The following is a 27438-nucleotide window of genomic DNA, read 5'->3' as shown; positions in this document are numbered from 1 at the left end:
ATTGACACATCCATCTGTATGTGTGTTTGTAAAGGTGTCCAGTGTAGGATATCCTCACTGGTACTCCAGTGTATTGACACATCCATCTGTATGTGTGTTTGTAAAGGTGTCCAGTGTAGGATATCCTCACTGGTACTCCAGTGTATTGACACATCCATCTGTATGTGTGTTTGTAAAGGTGTCCAGTGTAGGATATCCTCACTGGTACTCCAGTGTATTGACACATCCATCTGTATGTGTGTTTGTAAAGGTGTCCAGTGTAGGATATCCTCACTGGTACTCCAGTGTATTGACACATCCATCTGTATGTGTGTTTGTAAAGGTGTCCAGTGTAGGATATCCTCACTGGTACTCCAGTGTATCGACACATCCATCGGTATGTGTGTTTGTAAATGTGTCCAGTGTAGGATATCCTCACTGGTACTCCAGTGTATTGACACATCCATCTCTATGTGTGTTTGTAAAGGTGTCCAGTGTAGGATATCCTCACTGGTACTCCAGTGTATTGACACATCCATCTGTATGTGTGTTTGTAAAGGTGTCCAGTGTAGGATATCCTCACTGGTACTCCAGTGTATTGACACATCCATCTGTATGTGTGTTTGTAAAGGTGTCCAGTGTAGGATATCCTCACTGGTACTCCAGTGTATTGACACATCCATCTGTATGTGTGTTTGTAAAGGTGTCCAGTGTAGGATATCCTCACACCTCTATCCGTGACAACTGGTTAATCATCCAGGTGGACCAGTGTGTTGACGGAGCTTTGCCCCAGAGCAGAGAGCAGGGAGCCGGCCTGGCGTTATGGTTATGGTTAAGTTCAAGGCAATCATTAATACACTGTGTTTTTGGAGCAGGTGAGACATTAATCCCACTTTCTCACCTCTCTCACCACCCACACAAGCCTCTATTCCACAGAGAGGGGGGGGGGGCTGCCATCTGTCCGACTGTACCTTTATAAGATCTCATCATCTGTTCACTCAGGTTTTATGTGTGGTTTGGTTTTATGATTTAGCTTTTCGTCAGTCAGTCAGGTGAGTCTCAGCGTTGATGTTTATACCTGTGATCACAAGTTACAGTAATGATTGTGTGTAATGGGGGGTTGTACAGTGGGTTATAGTAATGATTGTGTGTATTGGGGGGTTGTACAGTGGGTTATAGTAATGATTGTGTGTATTGGGGGTTGTAGTGTACAGTAGGTTATAGTAACGTTTGTGTGTAATGGGGGTTGTACAGTGGGTTATAGTAATGATTGTGTGTATTGGGGGGTTGTACAGTGGGTTATAGTAATGATTGTGTGTATTGGGGGGTTGTAGTGTACAGTAGGTTATAGTAACGTTTGTGTGGAGTGGGTGGTTGTAGTGTACAGTAGATTACAGTAATGATTGTGTGTAATGGGGGGTTGTACAGTGGGTTATAGTAATGTTTGTGTGTATTGGGTGGTTGTAGTGTAGGTTATAGAAATGTTTGTGTGTATTGGGTGGTTGTAGTGTACAGTAGGTTATAGTAACGTTTGTGTGTAATGGGGGGTTGTACAGTAGGTTATAGTAATGTTTGTGTGTATTGGGTGGTTGTAGTGTACAGTAGATTACAGTAATGTTTGTGTGTATTGGGTGGTTGTAGTGTACAGTAGGTTATAGTAATGTTTGTGTGGAGTGGGGGGTTGTAGTGTACAGTGGGTTATAGTAATGATTGTGTGTATTGGGGGGTTGTAGTGTACAGTGGGTTATAGTAATGATTGTGTATTGGGTGGTTGTACAGTAGGTTATAGTAATGTTTGTGTGTAATAATGTTTGTGTGGAGTGGGGGGGGTTGTAGTGTACAGTAGGTTATAGTAATGTTTGTGTGGAGTGGGGGGTTGTACAGTAGGTTATAGTAGTGGGGGGGTTGTACAGTAGGTTATAGTAATGTTTGTGTGTATTGGGTGGTTGTAGTGTACAGTAGATTACAGTAATGTTTGTGTGTAATGGGGGGTTGTACAGTAGGTTATAGTAATGTTTGTGTATAATGGGGGGTTGTACAGTAGGTTATAGTAATGTTTGTGTGTAATGGGGGGTTGTACAGTAGGTTATAGTAATGTTTGTGTGTATTGGGTGGTTGTAGTGTACAGTAGATTACAGTAATGTTTGTGTGTATTGGGTGGTTGTAGTGTACAGTAGGTTATAGTAATGTTTGTGTGGAGTGGGGGGTTGTAGTGTACAGTGGGTTATAGTAATGATTGTGTGTATTGGGGGGTTGTACAGTAGGTTATAGTAATGTTTGTGTGTAATGGGGGGTTGTAGTGTACAGTAGGTTATAGTAATGTTTGTGTGGAGTGGGGGGTTGTAGTGTACAGTAGGTTATAGTAACGTTTGTGTGGAGTGGGTGGTTGTAGTGTAGGTTATAGTAATGTTTGTGTGTATTGGGTGGTTGTAGTGTACAGTAGGTTATAGTAACGTTTGTGTGTATTGGGTGGTTGTAGTGTACAGTAGGTTATAGTAATGTTTGTGTGTATTGGGTGGTTGTACAGCAGGTTATAGTGACGTTTGTGTGTATTGGGTGGTTGTACAGTAGGTTATAGTAATGTTTGTGTGTATTGGGTGGTTGTAGTGTACAGTAGGTTATAGTAATGTTTGTGTGTATTGGGTGGTTGTACAGTAGGTTATAGTAACGTTTGTGTGTATTGGGTGGTTGTAGTGTACAGTAGATTACAGTAATGTTTGTGTGTATTGGGTGGTTGTACAGTAGATTATAGTAATGTTTGTGTGTAATGGGGGGTTGTACAGTAGATTACAATAATGTTTGTGTGTAATGGGTGGTTGTACAGTAGATTACAGTAATGTTTGTGTGTATTGGGTGGTTGTAGTGTACAGTAGATTACAGTAATGTTTGTGTGTAATGGGGGGTTGTACAGTAGATTACAGTAATGTTTGTGTGTATTGGGTGGTTGTAGTGTACAGTAGATTACAGTAATGATTGTGTGTAATGGGGGGTTGTACAGTGGGTTATAGTAATGTTTGTGTGTATTGGGTGGTTGTAGTGTAGGTTATAGTAATGTTTGTGTGTATTGGGTGGTTGTAGTGTACAGTAGGTTATAGTAACGTTTGTGTGTAATGGGGGGTTGTACAGTAGGTTATAGTAATGTTTGTGTGTATTGGGTGGTTGTAGTGTACAGTAGGTTATAGTAACGTTTGTGTGTAATGGGGGGTTGTACAGTAGGTTATAGTAATGTTTGTGTGTATTGGGTGGTTGTAGTGTACAGTAGATTACAGTAATGTTTGTGTGTAATGGGGGGTTGTAGTGTACAGTAGGTTATAGTAATGTTTGTGTGTATTGGGTGGTTGTAGTATACAGTAGATTACATTAATGTTTGTGTGTAATGGGGGTTGTACAGTAGGTTATAGTAATGTTTGTGTGGAGTGGGGGTTGTAGTGTACAGTAGGTTATAGTAACGTTTGTGTGGAGTGGGGGTTGTAGTGTACAGTGGGTTATAGTAATGATTGTGTGTAATGGGGGGTTGTACAGTGGGTTATAGTAACGTTTGTGTGTATTGGGTGGTTGTACAGTAGGTTATAGTAATGTTTGTGTGGAGTGGGGGGTTGTAGTGTACAGTAGGTTATAGTAACGTTTGTGTGTATTGGGGGGTTGTACAGTAGGTTATAGTAATGTTTGTGTGTAGTGGGTGGTTGTAGTGTACAGTAGATTACATTAATGTTTGTGTGTATTGGGTGGTTGTAGTGTAGGTTATAGTAATGTTTGTGTGTATTGGGTGGTTGTAGTGTACAGTAGGTTATAGTAACGTTTGTGTGTATTGGGTGGTTGTACAGTAGGTTATAGTAACGTTTGTGTGTATTGGGTGGTTGTAGTGTACAGTAGATTACAGTAATGTTTGTGTGTATTGGGTGGTTGTACAGTAGATTACAGTAATGTTTGTGTGTAATGGGGGGTTGTACAGTAGATTACAGTAATGTTTGTGTGTAATGGGTGGTTGTACAGTAGATTACAGTAATGTTTGTGTGTATTGGGTGGTTGTAGTGTACAGTAGATTACAGTAATGTTTGTGTGTAATGGGGGGTTGTACAGTAGATTACAGTAATGTTTGTGTGTAATGGGTGGTTGTACAGTAGATTACAGTAATGTTTGTGTGTATTGGGTGGTTGTAGTGTACAGTAGATTACAGTAATGTTTGTGTGTAATGGGGGGTTGTACAGTAGATTACAGTAATGTTTGTGTGTATTGGGTGGTTGTAGTGTACAGTAGATTACAGTAATGTTTGTGTGTATTGGGTGGTTGTAGTGTACAGTAGGTTATAGTAATGTTTGTGTGTATTGGGTGGTTGTACAGTAGGTTATAGTAACGTTTGTGTGTATTGGGTGGTTGTAGTGTACAGTAGATTACAGTAATGTTTGTGTGTATTGGGTGGTTGTACAGTAGATTACAGTAATGTTTGTGTGTAATGGGGGGTTGTACAGTAGGTTATAGTAACGTTTGTGTGTATTGGGTGGTTGTACAGTAGGTTATAGTAACGTTTGTGTGTATTGGGTGGTTGTAGTGTACAGTAGATTACAGTAATGTTTGTGTGTATTGGGTGGTTGTACAGTAGATTACAGTAATGTTTGTGTGTAATGGGGGGTTGTACAGTAGATTACAGTAATGTTTGTGTGTAATGGGTGGTTGTACAGTAGATTACAGTAATGTTTGTGTGTAATGGAGGGTTGTACAGTAGATTACAGTAATGTTTGTGTGTAATGGGGGGTTGTACAGTAGATTACAATAATGTTTGTGTGTAATGGGTGGTTGTACAGTAGATTACAGTAATGTTTGTGTGTATTGGGTGGTTGTAGTGTACAGTAGATTACAGTAATGTTTGTGTGTAATGGGGGGTTGTACAGTAGATTACAGTAATGTTTGTGTGTATTGGGTGGTTGTAGTGTACAGTAGATTACAGTAATGATTGTGTGTAATGGGGGGTTGTACAGTGGGTTATAGTAATGTTTGTGTGTATTGGGTGGTTGTAGTGTAGGTTATAGTAATGTTTGTGTGTATTGGGTGGTTGTAGTGTACAGTAGGTTATAGTAACGTTTGTGTGTAATGGGGGGTTGTACAGTAGGTTATAGTAATGTTTGTGTGTATTGGGTGGTTGTAGTGTACAGTAGGTTATAGTAACGTTTGTGTGTAATGGGGGGTTGTACAGTAGGTTATAGTAATGTTTGTGTGTATTGGGTGGTTGTAGTGTACAGTAGATTACAGTAATGTTTGTGTGTAATGGGGGGTTGTACAGTAGGTTATAGTAATATTTGTGTGTAATGGGGGGTTGTACAGTAGGTTATAGTAACGTTTGTGTGTAATGGGGGGTTGTATTGGGTGGTTGTAGTGTACAGTAGATTACAGTAATGTTTGTGTGTATTGGGTGGTTGTAGTGTACAGTAGGTTATAGTAATGTTTGTGTGGAGTGGGGGGTTGTAGTGTACAGTGGGTTATAGTAATGATTGTGTGTATTGGGGGGTTGTAGTGTATAGTAGGTTATAGTAATGTTTGTGTGTATTGGGTGGTTGTAGTATACAGTAGATTACATTAATGTTTGTGTGTAATGGGGGGTTGTACAGTAGGTTATAGTAATGTTTGTGTGGAGTGGGGGTTGTAGTGTACAGTAGGTTATAGTAACGTTTGTGTGTAGTGGGTGGTTGTAGTGTACAGTAGGTTATAGTAATGTTTGTGTGGAGTGGGGGGTTGTAGTGTACAGTGGGTTATAGTAATGATTGTGTGTAATGGGGGGTTGTACAGTGGGTTATAGTAACGTTTGTGTGTATTGGGTGGTTGTACAGTAGGTTATAGTAATGTTTGTGTGGAGTGGGGGTTGTAGTGTACAGTAGGTTATAGTAACGTTTGTGTGTATTGGGGGTTGTACAGTAGGTTATAGTAATGTGGTTTTGTGTGTAGTGGGTGGTTGTAGTGTACAGTAGATTACATTAATGTTTGTGTGTATTGGGTGGTTGTAGTGTAGGTTATAGTAATGTTTGTGTGTATTGGGTGGTTGTAGTGTACAGTAGGTTATAGTAACGTTTGTGTGTATTGGGTGGTTGTACAGTAGGTTATAGTAACGTTTGTGTGTATTGGGTGGTTGTAGTGTACAGTAGATTACAGTAATGTTTGTGTGTATTGGGTGGTTGTACAGTAGATTACAGTAATGTTTGTGTGTAATGGGGGGTTGTACAGTAGATCACAGTAATGTTTGTGTGTAATGGGTGGTTGTACAGTAGATTACAGTAATGTTTGTGTGTATTGGGTGGTTGTAGTGTACAGTAGATTACAGTAATGTTTGTGTGTAATGGGGGGTTGTACAGTAGATTACAGTAATGTTTGTGTGTAATGGGTGGTTGTACAGTAGATTACAGTAATGTTTGTGTGTATTGGGTGGTTGTAGTGTACAGTAGATTACAGTAATGTTTGTGTGTAATGGGGGGTTGTACAGTAGATTACAGTAATGTTTGTGTGTATTGGGTGGTTGTAGTGTACAGTAGATTACAGTAATGTTTGTGTGTATTGGGTGGTTGTAGTGTACAGTAGGTTATAGTAATGTTTGTGTGTATTGGGTGGTTGTACAGTAGGTTATAGTAACGTTTGTGTGTATTGGGTGGTTGTAGTGTACAGTAGATTACAGTAATGTTTGTGTGTATTGGGTGGTTGTACAGTAGATTAGAGTAATGTTTGTGTGTAATGGGGGGTTGTACAGTAGGTTATAGTAACGTTTGTGTGTATTGGGTGGTTGTACAGTAGGTTATAGTAACGTTTGTGTGTATTGGGTGGTTGTAGTGTACAGTAGATTACAGTAATGTTTGTGTGTATTGGGTGGTTGTACAGTAGATTACAGTAATGTTTGTGTGTAATGGGGGGTTGTACAGTAGATTACAGTAATGTTTGTGTGTAATGGGTGGTTGTACAGTAGATTACAGTAATGTTTGTGTGTAATGGAGGGTTGTACAGTAGATTACAGTAATGTTTGTGTGTAATGGGTGGTTGTACAGTAGATTACAGTAATGTTTGTGTGTATTGGGTGGTTGTAGTGTACAGTAGATTACAGTAATGTTTGTGTGTAATGGGGGGTTGTGATGGATTGGGGAAGGGTGGGGGAGTGAAAAAGGTTGAACTGTGCAACATTTGGGTCATTGTACATTTGTCAATTTACTTACACATAAAGGCCTAAAGAGATTTGTGTGCTTGCCCTGTCCCTGTCCCTGTCCCTGTCATTGTCCCTGTCATTGTCCCTGTCCCTGTCATTGTCCCTGTCATTGTCCCTGTCCCTGTCCTTGTCCCTGTCATTATCCTTGTCCCTGTCCCTCTCATTGTCCCTGTCCTTGTCCCTGTCCCTGTCCTTGTCCTTGTCCCTGTCATTGTCCCTGTCATTGTCCCTGTCCTTGTCCCTGTCCCTGTCCCTGCCCCTGTCATTGTCCCAGTCCTTGTACCTGTCATTGTCCCTGTCATTGTCATTGTCCTTGTCCTTGTCCCTGTCCCTCTCATTTTCCCTGTCCCTGTCCTTGTCCTTGTCCCTGTCCTTGTCCCTGTCCCTGTCCCTGTCCCTGTCCCTGTCCCTGTCCCTGTCCCTGTCCCTGTCCCTGTCCCTGCTCATGTGTGTGTCAGATGTGGAGAGTAGTTATGTGTACATGAAATGGTGCAGTGTTTTCCAAATGGTGGTTTGGGACTCACTGCTGGTTTGAGTTGATTCCTTGTGGGTCGCAGCCTACTGTAGGGTGTGATTGATTCCTTGTGGGTCGCAGCCTACTGTAGGTTGTGATTGATTCATTGTGGGTCGCAGCCTACTGTAGGTTGTGATTGATTCCTTGTGGGTCGCAGCCTACTGTAGGTCGTGATTGATTGCTTGTGGGTCGCAGCCTACTGTAGGTTGTGATTGATTCCTTGTGGGTCGCAGCCTACTGTAGGTCGTGATTGATTCCTTGTGGGTCGCAGCCTACTGTAGGTCGTGATTGATTCCTTGTGGGTCGCAGCCTACTGTAGGTAGTGATTGATTCCTTGTGGGTCGCAGCCTACTGTAGGTCGTGATTGATTCCTTGTGGGTCGCAGCCTACTGTAGGTAGTGATTGATTCCTTGTGGGTCGCAGCCTACTGTAGGTTGTGATTGAATCCTTGTGAGTCGCAGCCTACTGTAGGTCATGATTGATTCCTTGTGGGTCGCAGCCTACTGTAGGTCGTGATTGATTCCTTGTGGGTCACAGCCTACTGTAGGTTGTGATTGATTCCTTGTGGGTCGCAGCCTACTGTAGGGTGTGATTGATTCCTTGTGGGTCGCAGCCTACTGTAGGTTGTGATTGATTCCTTGTGGGTCGCAGCCTACTGTAGGTTGTGATTGATTCCTTGTGGGTCGCAGCCTACTGTAGGTCGTGATTGATTGCTTGTGGGTCGCAGCCTACTGTAGGTTGTTATTGATTCCTTGTGGGTCGCAGCCTACTGTAGGTTGTGATTGATTCCTTGTGGGTCGCAGCCTACTGTAGGTCGTGATTGATTCCTTGTGGGTCGCAGCCTACTGTAGGTAGTGATTGATTCCTTGTGGGTCGCAGCCTACTGTAGGTCGTGATTGATTCCTTGTGGGTCGCAGCCTACTGTAGGTAGTGATTGATTCCTTGTGGGTCGCAGCCTACTGTAGGTTGTGATTGAATCCTTGTGAGTCGCAGCCTACTGTAGGTCGTGATTGATTCCTTGTGGGTCGCAGCCTACTGTAGGTTGTGATTGATTCCCTGTGGGTCGCAGCCTACTGTAGGTTTTGATTGATTCCTTGCGGGTCGTATCCTACTGTAGGTTGTGATTGATTCCTTGTGGGTCGCAGCCTACTGTAGGTTGTGATTGATTCCTGTCTGTGTGTGTACAGTAGGTGCATCTTGATCATGATTTCCATCCCTGTCTGTGTGTGTACAGGCTGCAGCTTGCCAAACATGTTCACGCCTACTCAGGTTCAGCACCAAGCCAAATAACTGGACTGTTACACGCTCACACACGAGCATGGAGAAACATTGTGTAAAGCATTCTGTGTATCTCCGAGAGGAAGACGCATTCAGAGGATTACAGTAAATAGGCCTAACCAGCAGATAGAGACAGGTACAAGCTCTGCTAGCTGGAGTGGGGCATCAGTAATCCAGGTATGTTTGAGTCTAGTGCAGGACTTGGACATAGTTGCTGTACATATCCGGAGTGTGTTCCTTCAAGACTGAACAGCGTTTCTCACTGTGAGTAACTAGTACTGGTAAAATGTGCAATGTTGCAGGACAGGAGAAGCTCTGACGTGTTCCTTCTGCAGTGCGTAGAAGCCTTTAAAAAATGCATTGCTCTTCTTTCTGTAGAGAGAGAGAGAGTATGCAAACTTAAAAAACAACATTTTATGCAGGTTTTTCTCATTGTGATAACATCTCTTTAACAAGAGAGACCTGATCCAATAGCAGACTCCAACTTGCTTATCTGTTAAAACGTATGGTGTAGTGTACACTCTTAGAAGAAAACCTATATAGACATCTGTAACGCTGAACCTATACTAGTCCTGTATTAACAGACCTTTACTAGTCCTGTATTAACAGACCTTTACTAGTCCTGTATTAACAGACCTTTACTAGTCCTGTATTACTAGTCCTGTATTAACAGACCTTTACTAGTCCTGTATTAACAGACCTTTACTAGTCCTGTATTAACAGACCTTTACTAGTCCTGTATTAACAGGCCTTTACTAGTCCTGTATTAACAGACCTTTACTAGTCCTGTATTACTAGTCCTGTATTAACAGGCCTTTACTAGTCCTGTATTACTAGTCCTGTATTAACAAACCTTTACTAGTCCTGTATTAACAGACCTTTACTAGTCCTGTATTAACAGACCTTTACTAGTCCTGTATTAACAGACCTATACTAGTCCTGTATTAACAGACCTTTACTAGTCCTGTATTAACAGGCCTTTACTAGTCCTGTATTACTAGTCCTGTATTAACAAACCTTTACTAGTCCTGATTTAACAGACCTTTACTAGTCCTGTATTAACAGACCTTTACTAGTCCTGTATTAACAGGCCTTTACTAGTCCCGTATTAACAGACCTTTACTAGTCCTGTATTAACAGACCTTTACTAGTCCTGTATTAACAGACCTTTACTAGTCCTGTATTAACAGACCTTTACTAGTCCTGTATTAACAGACCTTTACTAGACCTTTACTAGTCCTGTATTAACAGACCTTTACTAGTCCTGTATTAACAGCCTTTACTAGTCCTGTATTAACAGACCTTTACTAGTCCTGTATTAACAGACAGTCCTAACAGGCCTTTAAGTCCTGTATTAACAGGCCTTTACTAGTCCTGTATTAACAGACCTTTACTAGTCCTGTATTAACAGACCTTTACTAGTCCTGTATTAACAGACCTTTACTAGTCCTGTATTAACAGACCTTTACTAGTCCTGTATTAACAGACCTTTACTAGTCCTGTATTAACAGACCTTTACTAGTCCTGTATTAACAGACCTTTACTAGTCCTGTATTACTAGTCCTGTACTAGTCCTGTATTAACAGACCTTTACTAGTCCTGTATTAACAGACCTTTACTAGTCCTGTATTAACAGACCTTTACTAGTCCTGTATTAACAGACCTTTACTAGTCCTGTATTAACAGGCCTTTACTAGTCCTGTATTAACAGACCTTTACTAGTCCTGTATTAACAGACCTTTACTAGTCCTGTATTAACAGACCTTTACTAGTCCTGTATTAACAGACCTTTACTAGTCCTGTATTAACAGACCTTTACTAGTCCTGTATTAACAGACCTTTACTAGTCCTGTATTACTAGTCCTGTATTAACAGACCTTTACTAGTCCTGTATTAACAGACCTTTACTAGTCCTGTATTAACAGAGTCCTGTATTAACAGACCTTTACTAGTCCTGTATTAACAGACCTTTACTAGTCCTGTATTACTAGTCCTGTATTAACAGACCTTTACTAGTCCTGTATTAACAGACCTTTACTAGTCCTGTATTAACAGACCTTTACTAGTCCTGTATTACTAGTCCTGTATTAACAGACCTTTACTAGTCCTGTATTACTAGTCCTACTAGTCCTGTATTAACAGACCTTTACTAGTCCTGTATTAACAGACCTTTACTAGTCCTGTATTAACAGACCTTTACTAGTCCTGTATTAACAGGCCTTTACTAGTCCTGTATTAACAGACCTTTACTAGTCCTGTATTTAGACCAGACCTGTATTACTAGTCCTGTATTAACAGACCTTTACTAGTCCTGTATTAACAGACCTTTACTAGTCCTGTATTAACAGACCTTTACTAGTCCTGTATTACTAGTCCTGTATTAACAGACCTTTACTAGTCCTGTATTAACAGAGTCCTGTATTAACAGGCCTTTACTAGTCCTGTATTAACAGACCTTTACTAGTCCTGTATTACTAGTCCTGTATTTTACTAGTCCTGTATTATTACTAGTCCTGTATTGTATTACTAGTCCTGTATTAACAGACCTTTACTAGTCCTGTATTAACAGACCTTTACTAGTCCTGTATTAACAGGCTTTACAGACCTTTACTAGTCCTGTATTAACAGGCCTTTACTAGTCCTGTATTAACAGACCTTTACTAGTCCTGTATTAACAGACCTTTACTAGTCCTGTATTAACAGACCTTTACTAGTCCTGTATTAACAGACCTTTACTAGTCCTGTATTAACAGGCCTGTATTTTACTAGTCCTGTATTAACAGGCCTTTACTAGTCCTGTATTACTAGTCCTGTATTAACAGAGTCCTTTACTAGTCCTGTATTAACAGACCTTTACTAGTCCTGTATTAACAGACCTTTACTAGTCCTGTATTAACAGACCTTTACTAGTCCTGTATTAACAGGCCTTTACTAGTCCTGTATTAACAGGCCTTTACTAGTCCTGTATTAACAGGACCTTTACTAGTCCTGTATTAACAGCAGGCCTTTACTAGTCCTGTATTAACAGACCTTTACTAGTCCTGTATTTAGCAGGCCTTTACTAGTCCTGTATTAACAGGCCTTTACTAGTCCTGTATTAGCTAGGCCTTTACTAGTTCTGTATTAACAGACCTTTACTAGTCCTGTATTACTAGTCCTGTATTAACAGACCTTTACTAGTCCTGTATTAACAGGCCTTTACTAGTCCTGTATTAACAGACCTTTACTAGTCCTGTATTAACAGACCTTTACTAGTCCTGTATTAACAGACCTTTACTAGTCCTGTATTAACAGACCTTTACTAGTCCTGTATTAACAGGCCTTTACTAGTCCTGTATTAACAGACCTTTACTAGTCCTGTATTACTAGTCCTGTATTACTAGTCCTGTATTAACAGACCTTTACTAGTCCTGTATTAACAGGCCTTTACTAGTCCTGTATTAACAGGCCTTTACTAGTCCTGTATTAACAGACCTTTACTAGTCCTGTATTAACAGACCTTTACTAGTCCTGTATTAACAGACCTTTACTAGTCCTGTATTAACAGGCCTTTACTAGTCCTGTATTAACAGGCCTTTACTAGTCCTGTATTAACAGACCTTTACTAGTCCTTTACTAGTCCTGTATTAACAGGCCTTTACTAGTCCTGTATTAACAGGCCTTTACTAGTCCTGTATTAACAGGCCTTTACTAGTCCTGTATTAACAGGCCTTTACTAGTCCTGTATTAACATAGTCCTTTACTAGTCCTGTATTAACAGACCTTTACTAGTCCTGTATTAACAGAGTCCTGTATTACTAGTCCTGTATTAACAGACCTTTTACTAGTCCTGTATTAACAGACCTTTACTAGTCCTGTATTACTAGTCCTGTATTAACAGACCTTTACTAGTCCTGTATTAACAGACCTTTACTAGTCCTGTATTAACAGACCTTTACTAGTCCTGTATTAACAGGCCTTTACTAGTCCTGTATTAACAGACATTTACTAGTCCTGTATTAACAGACCTTTACTAGTCCTGTATTACTAGTCCTGTATTAACAGACCTTTACTAGTCCTGTATTAACAGACCTTTACTAGTCCTGTATTAACAGACCTTTACTAGTCCTGTATTAACAGGCCTTTACTAGTCCTGTATTAACAGACCTTTACTAGTCCTGTATTAACAGACCTTTTAGTCCTGTATTAGACCTTTACTAGTCCTGTATTAACAGACCTTTACTAGTCCTGTATTACTAGTCCTGTATTACTAGTCCTGTATTAACAGACCTTTACTAGTCCTGTATTAACAGACCTTTACTAGTATTCCTGTATTAACAGACCTTTACTAGTCCTGTATTAACAGGCCTTTTACTAGTCCTGTATTAACAGAGTCCCTTTACTAGTCCTGTATTAACAGGCCTTTACTAGTCCTGTATTACAGTCCTGTATTAACAGGCCTTTACTAGTCCTGTATTATTACTAGTCCTGTATTAACAGACCTTTACTAGTCCTGTATTAACAGACCTTTACTAGTCCTGTATTAACAGACCTTTACTAGTCCTGTATTAACAGCCTTTACTAGTCCTGTATTACCTTTACTAGTCCTGTATTACCTTTACTAGTCCTGTATTACTAGTCCTGTATTAACAGCCTTTACTAGTCCTGTATTAACAGACCTTTACTAGTCCTGTATTACTAGTCCTGTATTAACAGGCCTTTACTAGTCCTGTATTAACAGACCTTTACTAGTCCTGTATTACCTTTACTAGTCCTGTATTAACAGACCTTTACTAGTCCTGTATTAACAGACCTTTACTAGTCCTGTATTAACGGAACCTTTACTAGTCCTGTATTATTACTAGTCCTGTATTAACAGACCTTTACTAGTCCTGTCCTGTATTAACAGACCTTTACTAGTCCTGTATTAACAGACCTTTACTAGTCCTGTATTACCTTTACTAGTCCTGTATTAACAGACCTTTACTAGTCCTGTATTAACAGACCTTTACTAGTCCTGTATTAACAGACCTTTACTAGTCCTGTATTAACAGACCTTTACTAGTCCTGTATTAACAGCCTTTACTAGTCCTGTATTAACAGACCTTTACTAGTCCTGTATTAAGTCCTGTATTAACACCTTTACTAGTCCTGTATTACCTTTACTAGTCCTGTATTAACAGGCCTTTACTAGTCCTGTATTAACAGACCTTTACTAGTCCTGTATTAACAGGCCTTTACTAGTCCTGTATTACTAGTCCTGTATTAACAGACCTTTACTAGTCCTGTATTAACAGACCTTTACTAGTCCTGTATTAACAGGCCTTTACTAGTCCTGTATTAACAGGCCTTTACTAGTCCTGTATTAGACCTTTACTAGTCCTGTATTTACTAGTTCTGTATTAACAGACCTTTACTAGTCCTGTATTACTAGTCCTGTATTAACAGACCTTTTTACTAGTCCTGTATTAACAGACCTTTACTAGTCCTGTATTACTAGTCCTGTATTAACAGACCTTTACTAGTCCTGTATTACTAGTCCTGTATTAACAGACCTTTACTAGTCCTGTATTAACAGGCCTTTACTAGTCCTGTATTAACAGGCCTTTACTAGTCCTGTATTAACAGACCTTTACTAGTCCTGTATTAACAGACCTTTACTAGTTCTGTATTAACAGACCTTTACTAGTCCTGTATTAACAGGCCTTTACTAGTCCTGTATTAACAGACCTTTACTAGTTCTGTATTAACAGACCTTTACTAGTCCTGTATTAACAGACCTTTACTAGTCCTGTATTAACAGGTCCTGTATTACTTTAGTCCTGTATTAACAGACCTTTACTAGTCCTGTATTAACAGGCCTTTACTAGTCCTGTATTACTAGTCCTGTATTAACAGACCTTTACTAGTCCTGTATTAACAGACCTTTACTAGTCCTGTATTAACAGGCCTTTACTAGTATTAACAGGCCTTTACTAGTCCTGTATTTAGCTAGTCCTGTATTAACAGCCTTTACTAGTTCCTGTATTAACAGACCTTTACTAGTCCTGTATTACTAGTCCTGTATTAACAGGCCTTTACTAGTCCTGTATTAACAGACCTTTACTAGTCCTGTATTAACAGACCTTTACTAGTCCTGTATTAACATTACTAGTCCTGTATTATTACTAGTCCTGTATTAACTAGTCCTGTATTAACAGCCTTTACTAGTCCTGTATTAGACCTTTACTAGTCCTGGCCTTTACTAGTCCTGTATTAACAGACCTTTACTAGTCCTGTATTACCTTTTAGTCCTGTATTAGTCCTGTATTAACAGGCCTTTACTAGTCCTGTATTAACAGACCTTTACTAGTTCTGTATTAACAGACCTTTACTAGTCCTGTATTAACAGGCCTTTACTAGTCCTGTATTAACAGACCTTTACTAGTCCTGTATTAACAGACCTTTACTAGTCCTGTATTAACAGACCTTTACTAGTCCTGTATTAACAGACCTTTACTAGTCCTGTATTAACAGGCCTTTACTAGTCCTGTATTAACAGACCTTTACTAGTCCTGTATTACTAGTCCTGTATTAACAGACCTTTACTAGTCCTGTATTACTAGTCCTGTATTAACAGACCTTTACTAGTCCTGTATTACTAGTCCTGTATTAACAGACCTTTACTAGTCCTGTATTAACAGGCCTTTACTAGTCCTGTATTAACAGACCTTTACTAGTCCTGTATTAACAGACTAGTCCTGTATTAACAGACCTTTACTAGTCCTGTATTAACAGACCTTTACTAGTCCTGTATTAACAGACCTTTACTAGTCCTTTACTAGTCCTGTATTAACAGACCTTTACTAGTTCTGTATTAACAGACCTTTACTAGTCCTGTATTACTAGTCCTGTATTAACAGGCCTTTACTAGTCCTGTATTAACAGACCTTTACTAGTATTACTAGTCTGTATTAACAGACCTTTACTAGTCCTGTATTAACAGGCCTTTACTAGTCCTGTATTAACAGGCCTTTACTAGTCCTGTATTAACATTACTAGTCCTGTATTAACAGACCTTTACTAGTCCTGTATTAACAGACCTTTTACTAGTCCTAGTATTAACAGGCCTTTACTAGTCCTGTATTAACAGGTATTAACAGACCTTACTAGTCCTTTACTAGTTCTGTATTAACAGACCTTTACTAGTCCTGTATTAACATTACTAGTCCTGTATTAACAGGCCTTTACTAGTCCTGTATTAACAGACCTTTACTAGTCCTGTATTAACAGGCCTTTACTAGTCCTGTATTAACAGACCTTTACTAGTCCTGTATTACTAGTCCTGTATTAACAGGCCTTTACTAGTCCTGTATTAACAGGCCTTTACTAGTCCTGTATTAACAGACCTTTACTAGTTCTGTATTAACAGACCTTTACTAGTCCTGTATTACCTTTACTAGTCCTGTATTAACAGGCCTTTACTAGTCCTGTATTAACAGCCTTTACTAGTCCTTAACAGACCTTTACTAGTCCTGTATTAACAGGCCTTTACTAGTCCTGTATTAACAGACCTTTACTAGTCCTGTATTACTAGTCCAGATTACTAGTCCTGTATTAACAGGCCTTTACTGTATTAACAGACCTTTAGTCCTGTATTAACAGACCTTTACTAGTCCTGTATTACTAGTCCTGTATTAACAGACCTTTACTAGTCCTGTCCTGTATTAACATTACTAGTCCTGTATTAACAGACCTTATTACTAGTCCTGTATTACTAGTCCTGTATTAACAGACCTTTACTAGTCCTGTATTAACATTACTAGTCCTGTATTAACAGACCTTTACTAGTCCTGTATTAACTAGTCCTGTATTACTAGTCCTGTATTAACAGGCCTTTACTAGTCCTGTATTAACAGGCCTTTACTAGTCCTGTATTAACAGACCTTTACTAGTCCTGTATTAACAGCCTTTACTAGTCCTGTATTAACAGACCTTTACTAGTCCTGTATTAACAGACCTTTACTAGTCCTGTATTAACAGACCTTTACTAGTCCTGTATTAACAGGCCTTTACTAGTCCTGTATTAACAGGCCTTTACTAGTCCTTAACAGACCTTTACTAGTCCTGTATTACCTTTACTAGTCCTGTATTAACAGACCTTTACTAGTCCTGTAGGCCTTTACTAGTCCTGTATTAACAGACCTTTACTAGTCCTGTATTACTAGTCCTGTATTGCCTTTACTATTAACAGACCTTTACTAGTCCTGTATTAACAGGCCTTTACTAGTCCTGTATTAACAGACCTTTACTAGTCCTGTATTAACAGACCTTTACTAGTTCTGTATTAACAGACCTTTACTAGTTTACTAGTCCTGTATTAACAGGCCTTTACTAGTCCTGTATTAACAGACCTTTACTAGTTCAGACCTTTACTAGTCCTGTATTACTAGTTCTGTATTAACAGACCTTTACTAGTCCTGTATTAACAGGCCTTTACTAGTATTAACAGACCTTTACTAGTCCTGTATTAACAGGCCTTTACTAGTCCTGTATTAACAGACCTTTACTAGTCCTGTATTAACAGGCCTTTACTAGTCCTGTATTACTAGTCCTGTATTAACAGACCTTTACTAGTCCTGTATTAACAGACCTTTACTATAGTCCTGTATTAACAGAGTCCTGTATTAACAGACCTTTACTAGTCCTGTATTAACAGGCCTTTACTAGTCCTGTATTACAGCCTTTACTAGTTCTGTATTAACAGACCTTTACTAGTCCTGTATTACTAGTCCTGTATTAACAGGCCTTTACTAGTCCTGTATTAACAGACCTTTACTAGTCCTGTATTAACAGTCCTGTATTAACAGGCCTTTACTAGTCCTGTATTAACAGGCCTTTACTAGTCCTGTATTACTAGTCCAGACCTTTACTAGTCCTGTATTAACAGGCCTTTACTAGTCCTGTATTAACAGACCTTTACTAGTCCTGTATTAACAGGCCTTTACTAGTCCTGTATTACTAGTCCTTACTATTACTAGTCCTGTATTAACAGGCCTTTACTAGTCCTGTATTAACAGACCTTTACTAGTCCTGTATTAACAGGCCTTTACTAGTCCTGTATTACTAGTCCTGTATTAGGCCTTTACTAGTCCTGTATTAACAGCCTTTACTAGTCCTGTATTAGCAGGCCTTTACTAGTTCTGTATTAACAGACCTTTACTAGTCCTGTATTACTAGTCCTGTATTAACAGACCTTTACTAGTCCTGTATTAACAGACCTTTACTAGTCCTTTACTAGTCCTGTATTAACAGACCTTTACTAGTCCTGTATTAACAGACCTTTACTAGTCCTGTATTAACAGACCTTTACTAGTATTAACAGACCTTTACTAGTCCTGTATTAACAGACCTTTACTATTAACAGACCTTTACTAGTCCTGTATTAACAGGCCTTTACTAGTCCTGTATTACTAGTCCTGTATTAACAGGCCTTTACTAGTCCTGTATTAACAGACCTTTACTAGTCCTGTATTAACAGGCCTTTACTAGTCCTGTATTAACAGGCCTTTACTAGTCCTGTATTAACAGACCTTTACTAGTCCTGTATTAACAGACCTTTACTAGTCCTGTATTAACAGGCCTTTACTAGTCCTGTATTACCTTTACTAGTCCTGTATTAACAGACCTTTACTAGTCCTGTATTAACAGACCTTTACTAGTCCTGTATTAACAGACCTTTACTAGTATTACTAGTCCTGTATTAACAGACCTTTACTAGTCCTGTATTAACAGACCTTTACTAGTCCTGTATTAACAGGCCTTTACTAGTCCTGTATTACTAGTCCTGTATTAACAGGCCTTTACTAGTCCTGTATTAACAGACCTTTACTAGTCCTGTATTAACAGGCCTTTACTAGTCCTGTATTACTAGTCCTGTATTACTAGTCCTGTATTAACAGACCTTTACTAGTCCTGTATTAACAGGCCTTTACTAGTCCTGTATTAACTAGTCCTGTATTAACACCTTTACTAGTATTCCTGTATTAACAGACCTTTACTAGTCCTGTATTAACAGACCTTTACTAGTCCTGTATTAACAGACCTTTACTAGTCCTGTATTAACAGACCTTTACTAGTCCTGTATTACTAGTCCTGTATTAACAGACCTTTACTAGTCCTGTATTAACAGGCCTGTGCAGATGTCTGTTGATGGAAAATAATTGCACCACCCCCACCCTCGATCTATGTGTGCGTGTGTCTCTGTGTTATAAAACTACTGTTACACACGTCTCTTGGAGTGTGTGTGTGTGTCTCTGTGTTATAAAACTACTGCTACACTCAACTCCCCGTGGAGTGAAAGAGATATGTGATTGTAGGTAAGGATGACAGAGGCAGAGAATATTACCGTTTACAGGGAATTTATTCTTCCTTTACACAGTAATTCGGGGAAAAGGGGCTGGATGGAACAAAGAAACAAAGAAAGTAAAAGTTAAAGAGCCCCCTTTCCTACACACATACTTATTCTTAACGCCTCCTGGCGCGCTAACCACAATACGGGGGTGGCCTGCCCAGGTCTTACCTAGTGGCATAGACAGAGTACGTTCCACGGGTACATGTATGGCCACAGGCTTCTTGCCTAAACACTCCCAAGGTGCCTTCCCCTCCCCCTGGGAACAAAAACAGAATAATTACTCACGTTTTTCAATAATGAAAAACACTGAGTCCTATTGGCACAGAAATAACTCAGAAGTAGCGGCTATAAATACTTCCAACAAAACTGTCCCTGAGTCACAACCAACCCAGGACATCCAGGAAGCTCCCTCTCCTAACAAAGGTACTCTGGCTTTTCAAGCTGCCAGCAGGAGTCGGTAATTGCCGACAGCTGTATCCCCTAACAAGAGGGCGGGATCAATGCTCCGATCTGCAATTGGGCTGACCAATCAGCTGCTTGGTGGAATCCAGGAAGCCATTTCCTGAAATACACACATACATATACACAAACCCACAACACAGAAACTGGGGAACGTGACAATACATTCATGCTGATGTGTTGCTGTACCATGCCATGTCTATTTCTCTGTGTTATCATTAAGGTTGCAAAACTAACAACTTTACCAGAATCTTCAGTAATTGTGGTAATTAACTGAAAATCTATAGTAATCTTTGGTATTTTATACTTGAATAACTTAAGAAAATGTATTCATATATAGTGTTAATTTATTATATCTGTGTCCATATTGTTCATGAGTTTCTAGTAGACAGACCATATGGTTCCAGAGAAAATGGCCTAATTAATGACAGAAGCATCTAATCAACAATGACATTATTGTTTTATTCACAACTACCACCAGTTTGACACCAACACATTGACAACAAATATATATACTGACATAGTCTAATAAATCAAAGTTAATCAAAAATAAATATGAAGGATATTTCATGCTGAAACCCTAATGTTGAACAGCAGTGGTATTCACTAAGTTGACAGTTTATATTTAGGATGTTTTACAGTTTAGTCATTGTATATCTTATTTTAAAATCATCTTATTTATTTATTTAATATATTTTACATAAAATCCTTGAAAGATATCAAAACTCTGAGAGTTTACTGGTAAACTTTGAACGTTTTCAGTGATATACCTTCCTTATGCAACCTTAGTTATCATATCCTGTCACCATGCTCGGAACCTGTGAAAGTAGGACCATAACTTCCTGATGAATCATTAACTTAAACGTTCAATGTGCTCTCTGTGGGATCCAAACCTGTTGGAACAGCTATAACATCTATCACTATCTAAGGACAAAACATCCAACTTCCTCCACTCCAACCCTCTCTTAACTTGGACTCGTAAGGGGATTGAGGAAAGATACAAATGAAGAAATTATGGGTATTATGTCAAAATGAGCTTCTGCTTCCAGCATGTGCCTTCATGCACGCGTAGTTGTTGTGAATTTGTTAGATTACTTGTTATATATTACTGCATTGTCGGAACTAGAAGCACAAGCATTTCGCTACACCCACAATAACATCTGCTAACCATGTGTATGTGACCAATACTATTTGAAGTCAATAGAGACATTGATACTCATTTAGCTTTACTGTGGAGTGTTATACAAGTGGCTAGTACAGTTGATATTTACTATCACACTTGTCTTCTCTCTCTCATTCTGTATGTGGGTGTGTGGGTATGTGGGTGTGTGGGTATGTGGGTGTGTGGGTGTGTGGGTATGTGGGTGAGTGGGTGTGTGGGTATGTGGGTGAGTGGGTGTGTGGGTATGTGGGTGTGTGGATATGTGGGTGTGTGGGTATGTGGGTGAGTGGGTGTGTGGGTATGTGGGTGTGTGGGTGTGTTGTTGTGTGGGTATGTGGGTGTGTGGGTATGTGGGTGAGTGGGTATGTGGGTGTGTGGGTATGTGGGTGAGTGGGTGTGTGGGTATGTGGGTGTGTGGGTATGTGGGTGTGTGGGTGTGTTGTTGTGTGGGTATGTGGGTGTGTGGGTATGTGGGTGTGTGGGTGAGTGGGGTGTGGGTGTGTGGGTATGTGGGTGAGTGGGTGTGTGGGTATGTGGGTGAGTGGGTGTGTGGGTGAGTGGGTGTGTGGGTATGTGGGTGAGTGGGTGTGTGGGTGAGTGGGTGAGTGGGTATGTGGGTGTGTGGGTATGTGGGTATGTGGGTGAGTGGGTATGTGGGTGTGTGGGTATGTGGGTGAGTGGGTATGTGGGTATGTGGGTGTGTGGGTATGTGGGTGTGTGGGTATGTGGGTGTGTGGGTATGTGGGTGAGTGGGTGAGTGGGTGTGTGGGTATGTGGGTGAGTGGGTATGTGGGTGAGTGGGTGTGTGGATATGTGGGTGTGTGGGTATGTGGGTATGTGGGTGTGTGGGTATGTGGGTATGTGGGTGAGCATTAGTTAACATCTGTATCCTCCTCAGATCTGCATCCTCCTCAAAGATGGCTACCTTCGCCAACCACTCAACCAATGAGAGCAGCGGGCACAGCTGGCGCTGTCAATTCAAGGAGGACTTCAAGTACATCCTGCTTCCTGTCAGCTACACTCTGGTCTTCGTGATTGGCCTAGCCCTGAATGTCACGGCCATGTACGTGATCCTGTTCCGTACAAAACGCTGGAAGCCCTCCACGGTGTACATGTTCAACCTGACAGTGTGCGACACCCTCTATATCCTCACCCTACCCTTCCTAATCTACTACTACGCCGACGAGAACGACTGGCCCTTCAGCGAACCGTTCTGCAAACTCATCCGCTTCCTGTTCTACGCTAACCTCTACGGTTCCATCCTGTTCTTGTGCTGCATCAGCCTGCACCGATTCCTGGGTGTGTGCTACCCGATGAGGTCACTGAGCTGGGTCAGCTCCCGGAGAGCCCGGCTGGTGTCTGCGGCGGTGTGGGCGTGTGTGTTGATGTGCCAGGCTCCCGTGCTCTACTTCTCACGCACCAGGGACGAGGGGACAGAGAGGGTGTGTTTCGACACATCCAGTCCAGAGTTATTTCATGACTTCCTGGTGTACAGCTCGGTGGTGTCTGTCCTGATGTTTGCGTTCCCTTTCATGGTGGTGATGGTGTGCTATGGACTGATGGTGAGGAAGCTTCTGGAGCCCACCTGGGGGGCAGGAGGGAGCCAGTCGAGAGGAGTCGGGGGGCTCGCTGCTCATCGCTCCAAACACAAGTCTGTGAAGATGATAATCATCGTGTTGGCAGTGTTCATGCTGTGTTTCCTACCCTTCCACCTGACCAGAAGTCTGTACTACTCCCTCAGATACCTGGAGCAGATGGATCCCTCCCAGGTACAGTACCACAACCATTGGAATCCTACGCTTTTAAAGGCTCTGCCTGGCTTCACCTGTCACCCAAGATGCAGGAGTCTGGCTCCAGGTAGCTCTCCCTGTCACCCAAGATGCAGGAGTCTGGCTCCAGGTAGCTCTCCCTGTCGCCCAAGATGCAATGCAAGAGTCTGGCCCCAGGTAGCTCTCCCTGTCACCCAAGATGCAGGAGTCTGGCTCCAGGTAGCTCTCCCTGTCACCCAAGATGCAGGAGTCTGGCTCCAGGTAGCTCTCCCTGTCACCCAAGATGCAGGAGTCTGGCTCCAGGTAGCTCTCCCTGTCACCCAAGATGCAGGAGTCTGGCTCCAGGTAGCTCTCCCTGTCACCCAAGATGCAGGAGTCTGGCTCCAGGTAGCACTCCCTGTCACCCAAGATGCAGGAGTCTGGCTCCAGGTAGCTCTCCCTGTCACCCAAGATGCAGGAGTCTGGCTCCAGGTAGCTCTCCCTGTCACTCAAGACGCAGTAGTCTGGCTCCAGGTAGCTCTCCCTGTCACCCAAGATGCAGGGGTCTGGCTCCAGGTAGCTCTCCCTGTCACCCAAGATGCAGGAGTCTGGCTCCAGGTAGCTCTCCCTTTTACCCAAGATGCAGGAGTCTGGCTCCAGGTAGCTCTCCCTGTCACCCAAGATGCAGGAGTCTGGCTCCAGGTAGCTCTCCCTTTCACCCAAGATGCAGGAGTCTGGCTCCAGGTAGCTCTCCCTGTCACCCAAGATGCAGGAGTCTGGCTCCAGGTAGCTCTCCCTTTCACCCAAGATGCAGGAGTCTGGCTCCAGGTAGCTCTCCCTGTCACCCAAGATGCAGGAGTCTGGCTCCAGGTAGCTCTCCCTTTCACCCAAGATGCAGGAGTCTGGCTCCAGGTAGCTCTCCCTGTCACCCAAGATGCAGGAGTCTGGCTCCAGGTAGCTCTCCCTTTCACTCCAGGTAGCTCTCCCTTTCACCCAAGATGCAGGAGTCTGGCTCCAGGTAGCTCTCCCTGTCACCCAAGATGCAGGAGTCTGGCTCCAGGTAGCTCTCCCTGTCACCCAAGATGCAGGAGTTCCAGGTATCTCAGGCTCAATTGAACCACTGCTACTATGATTGTTGTTGTTGATATGGTCCTTATCCTTGTATAGGCTGGGATTCAAAGGTCATTGACATTTAAATGTAATTTCCACTACGGAGACGACATCTGCAGCACTGAACTTAAGTAGGATCTCTGCGAGCCTGGTAACATTGCCTTTAAACAGCCACTGAACATGCCGATTGGCACGTGAAGGAATCTAAGATAATTCAAGAAATCTGTCATCGATGCCACTATGATTGTTGTTTTGAAGGGATGCCTTATCCTTTTCAAAGGGATGCTGGGTTTTCAAAGGTCCTTGACATTTAAGGGATGCCTAATTTTCAAAGGGATGCCTCACATCGTTTTCAAAGGGATGCCACTGGTCGTTTTCAAAGGGATGCCTCTAGGTCGTTTTCAAAGGGATGCCTCATAGGCCTTTAAAGGGATGCCACTGAAGGGATGCCTCATTGGTCGTTTTGAAGGGATGCCTAAGATAATTCAAAGGGAAATCTTTCAAAGGGATGCCTCATAGGTCGTTTTCAAAGGGATGCCTCATAGGTCGTTTTCAAAGGGATGCCTCATAGGTCGTTTTCAAAGGGATGCCTCATAGGTCGTTTTCAAAGGGATGCCTCATAGGTCGTTTTCAAAGGGATGCCTCATAGGTCGTTTTCAAAGGGATGCCTCATAGGTCGTTTTCAAAGGGATGCCTCATAGGTCGTTTTCAAAGGGATGCCTCATAGGTCGTTTTCAAAGGGATGCCTCATAGGTCGTTTTCAAAGGGATGCCTCATAGGTCGTTTTCAAAGGGATGCCTCATAGGTCGTTTTCAAAGGGATGCCTCATAGGTCGTTTTCAAAGGGATGCCTCATAGGTCGTTTTCAAAGGGATTTGCTGCCTTTTAAAGGCAGTTGCTCTTTAAAAGGCACAGTGTCAACAGAATTCATGTTTAAATCATAAGAGTTTTTATTCATCCCCAGGTGAGCTGTGAGCTGCTGAAGGTGTCCAGCATGGCCTATAAGGTGACACGCCCCCTGGCCAGCGCCAACAGCTGTGTGGATCCCATCCTCTACTTCATGGCTGGACAGGGTTTCCGTAGCAACTTCACTAACAGAAGCAGGGCATCACAAATGAAACCAGGAAGCGTGACTGGGGCACTCTCAACGCAGCTCTGACCGACAGGAAGATCAATCTATTATCTGAATAGCTATGGAACACATTGTGTATTCCATTGGAATGGAGAGAACACAGTTGGACAAAGACACTGGATGGATGATTTGACCATGCTGGTCATTTATGAACATTTGAACATCTTGGCCATGTTCTGTTATAATCTCCACCCGGCACAGCCAGAAGAGGACTGGCCACCCCTCATAGCCTGGTTCCTCTCTAGGTTTCTTCCTAGGTTTTGGTCTTTCTAGGGAGTTTTTCCCAGCCACCGTGCTTCTACACCTGCATTACTTGCTGTTTGGGCTTTTAGGCTGGGTTTCTGTACAGCACTTTGAGACATCAGCTGATGTAAGAAGGTCTATATAAACACATTTGATTTGATGACTGGCTCCTTTGAACTGAATATCATTATCCGATACGGATCGGATGACCCATAGAGATCCTACTATTCCTAATTCTATGGGATGACGACTGTTTGAAAGAGAATTAACGGTGTCAAACAAAGTGGGCATATTTTATTGAATGTTTTATCCCTGACTGGTAAATAATGGGAGATTTCACATACAATACAAATACCAGACGTATTACTTGAAAGTGAGAGGGGTATACTGTAACTCATTGATTGAAATCTGACTTAGCTTCCTTAGCTAAAGGCAGAGAGAAATACACTGGTTGATGCTGACAGTGTAGAGAGCATATATGCTGTAACAACATGATAGTGATGTTAGTGATATTCTAATCACTATTGTAATCACAATAGACAGTTATTATATCTTTAGGGGCCACTGATTGTAGTGTATCTAACAAACCTATCTTCAGAAATGCATACACCACACACAGACTGTAAGCCAGTCTGAAGAGGACCTCCTCTTGAGAGCTGTCAGAGAAAGAGGTTCAGGCCCAGGCATGACTTGGACAGGTTCTAGGGTGTGTCTGGAAAATCATTCATTAACATCCCAAAGACACACAGATGGTGCTGGATATAATCCAGATAGTTTTATAGAAGCAACACAGGCTCACTGCTGGCACGACTACAAATTACAGAGAAAAAACTCATGCTTAAACAATGCTACCTGTAATTTACCAAAGTTACCAGAATCTTCAGTAATTTTGGTAATTAACAAAAAATCTATAGCAATCTATCATAACTGTGGTAATTTATACTTGAATAACTTAACATTTTTTATTCATATATAGTATTATTTTTATATACAGTACCAGTCAAAAGTTTAGAACACCTACTCATTCAAGAGATTTTCTTTATTTCTACAGGGTAGAATAATAGTGAAGACATCAAAACTATGAAATAACACATATGGGAATCATGTAGCAACCAGAAAAATGTTAAACAAATTAAACAAAATCCAACAAATCTGCTTTTCTGTCACTCTTCGGTCCAACTCATCCCAAACCATCTCAAATGAGTTGAGGTCAGGTGATTGTAGAGGCCAGGTCATCTGATGCACTCCATCACTCTCCTTCTCAGTCAAATAGCCCTTATACAGTCTGGAGGTGTGTTAGGTCATTGTCCTGTTGAAGAACAAATGATAGTCCCTCTTAGCGCAAACCAGATGGGATGGCGTATCACTGCAGAATGATGTGGTAGCCATGCTGGGTAAGTGTGCCTTGAATTCTAAATAAATCACATACAGTGTCACCAGCAAAGGACCCCCACACCATCACACCTCCTCCTCCATGCTTCACGGAGGGAACCACACTTGCGAGGATCATCCGTTCACCTACTCTGCGTCTCACAAAGACACGGAGGTTGGAACCAAAAGTCTCAAATTTGGACTCAGCAGACCAAAGGACAGATTTCCACCGGTCTAATGTCCATTGCTCGTGTTTCTTGGCCCAAGCAAGTCTCTTCTTCTTATTGGTGTCCTTTAGTAGCCTTTTCTTTTCCAGCAATTCAACCATAAAGGCCTGATTCACACAGTCTCTGAATAGTTGATGTTGAGATGTATCTGTGAAGCATTTATTTGGGCTGCAATTTCTGAGATGCAGATAACTATAATGAACTTATCCTCTGCAGCAGAGTGATTACACGTGGTCTGTGGTTTGAGGCTGGTTGGACGTACTGCTATATTCTCTAAAATCACATTGGAGAAATGATCATTAAATTCTATTGCAACAGCTCTGGTGAACATTCATGGTCAGCCTGCCAATTGCACGCTCCCTCAAAACTTGAGACATCAGTGACGTTGTGTTGTGTGACAAATTTGCACATTTTAGAGTGGCCTTTTATGGTCTCTGCACAAGGTGCATCTGTGTAATTATCATGATGTTTACTCAGCTTCTTGATATGCCACACCTGTCAGGTGGATGGAAAGGATAAATGCTCAATAACAGTGTTTACCTTGGGCTCATAGAGACTCACACGCGTGTTTACCGTGGGCTCATATAGACTCACACGCGTGTTTACCGTGGGCTCATATAGACTCACACGCGTGTTTACCGTGGGCTCATATAGACTCACACGCGTG

General features: G+C 41.4%; 1 protein-coding gene across 4 annotated transcripts; it reads left to right on the top strand.

Annotated features, from left to right (window-relative positions):
* The first annotated feature begins 955 nt into the window (after positions 1-955).
* Positions 956-25173, top strand: LOC123993879 (P2Y purinoceptor 2-like). Of its 4 annotated transcripts, none has more exons than XM_046296339.1 (3): positions 956-1031; positions 21840-22710; positions 24763-25173. In XM_046296339.1, the coding sequence occupies exons 2-3, from the start codon at positions 21859-21861 to the stop codon at positions 24955-24957; spliced, it is 1047 nt and encodes a 348-aa protein (XP_046152295.1). In that variant the 5' UTR covers positions 956-1031; positions 21840-21858; the 3' UTR covers positions 24958-25173. The 4 variants fall into 4 exon arrangements, with proteins under 4 accessions (XP_046152295.1, XP_046152294.1, XP_046152292.1 ...); XM_046296338.1 differs by lacking the exon at positions 956-1031 and adding an exon at positions 8988-9125; XM_046296336.1 differs by lacking the exon at positions 956-1031 and adding an exon at positions 8996-9212.
* Positions 25174-27438: the final 2265 nt, after the last annotated feature.

Source organism: Oncorhynchus gorbuscha, linkage group LG13 (assembly GCF_021184085.1).
Source record: "Oncorhynchus gorbuscha isolate QuinsamMale2020 ecotype Even-year linkage group LG13, OgorEven_v1.0, whole genome shotgun sequence".
Lineage (NCBI taxonomy): Eukaryota > Metazoa > Chordata > Actinopteri > Salmoniformes > Salmonidae > Oncorhynchus > Oncorhynchus gorbuscha.
The sequence above is the reverse complement of the archived record's forward strand: the minus strand, read 5'-3'. Positions and strand labels throughout refer to the sequence as shown.

Coding starts and splice junctions, on each gene's coding strand:
- LOC123993879 (XM_046296339.1), top strand. CDS start 21,859: ATGGCTACCTTCGCCAACCACTCAACCAATGAGAGCAGCGGGCACAGC. Junction 22,711..24,762: donor AGCAGATGGATCCCTCCCAG/GTACAGTACCAC, acceptor ATTCATCCCCAG/GTGAGCTGTGAGCTGCTGAA.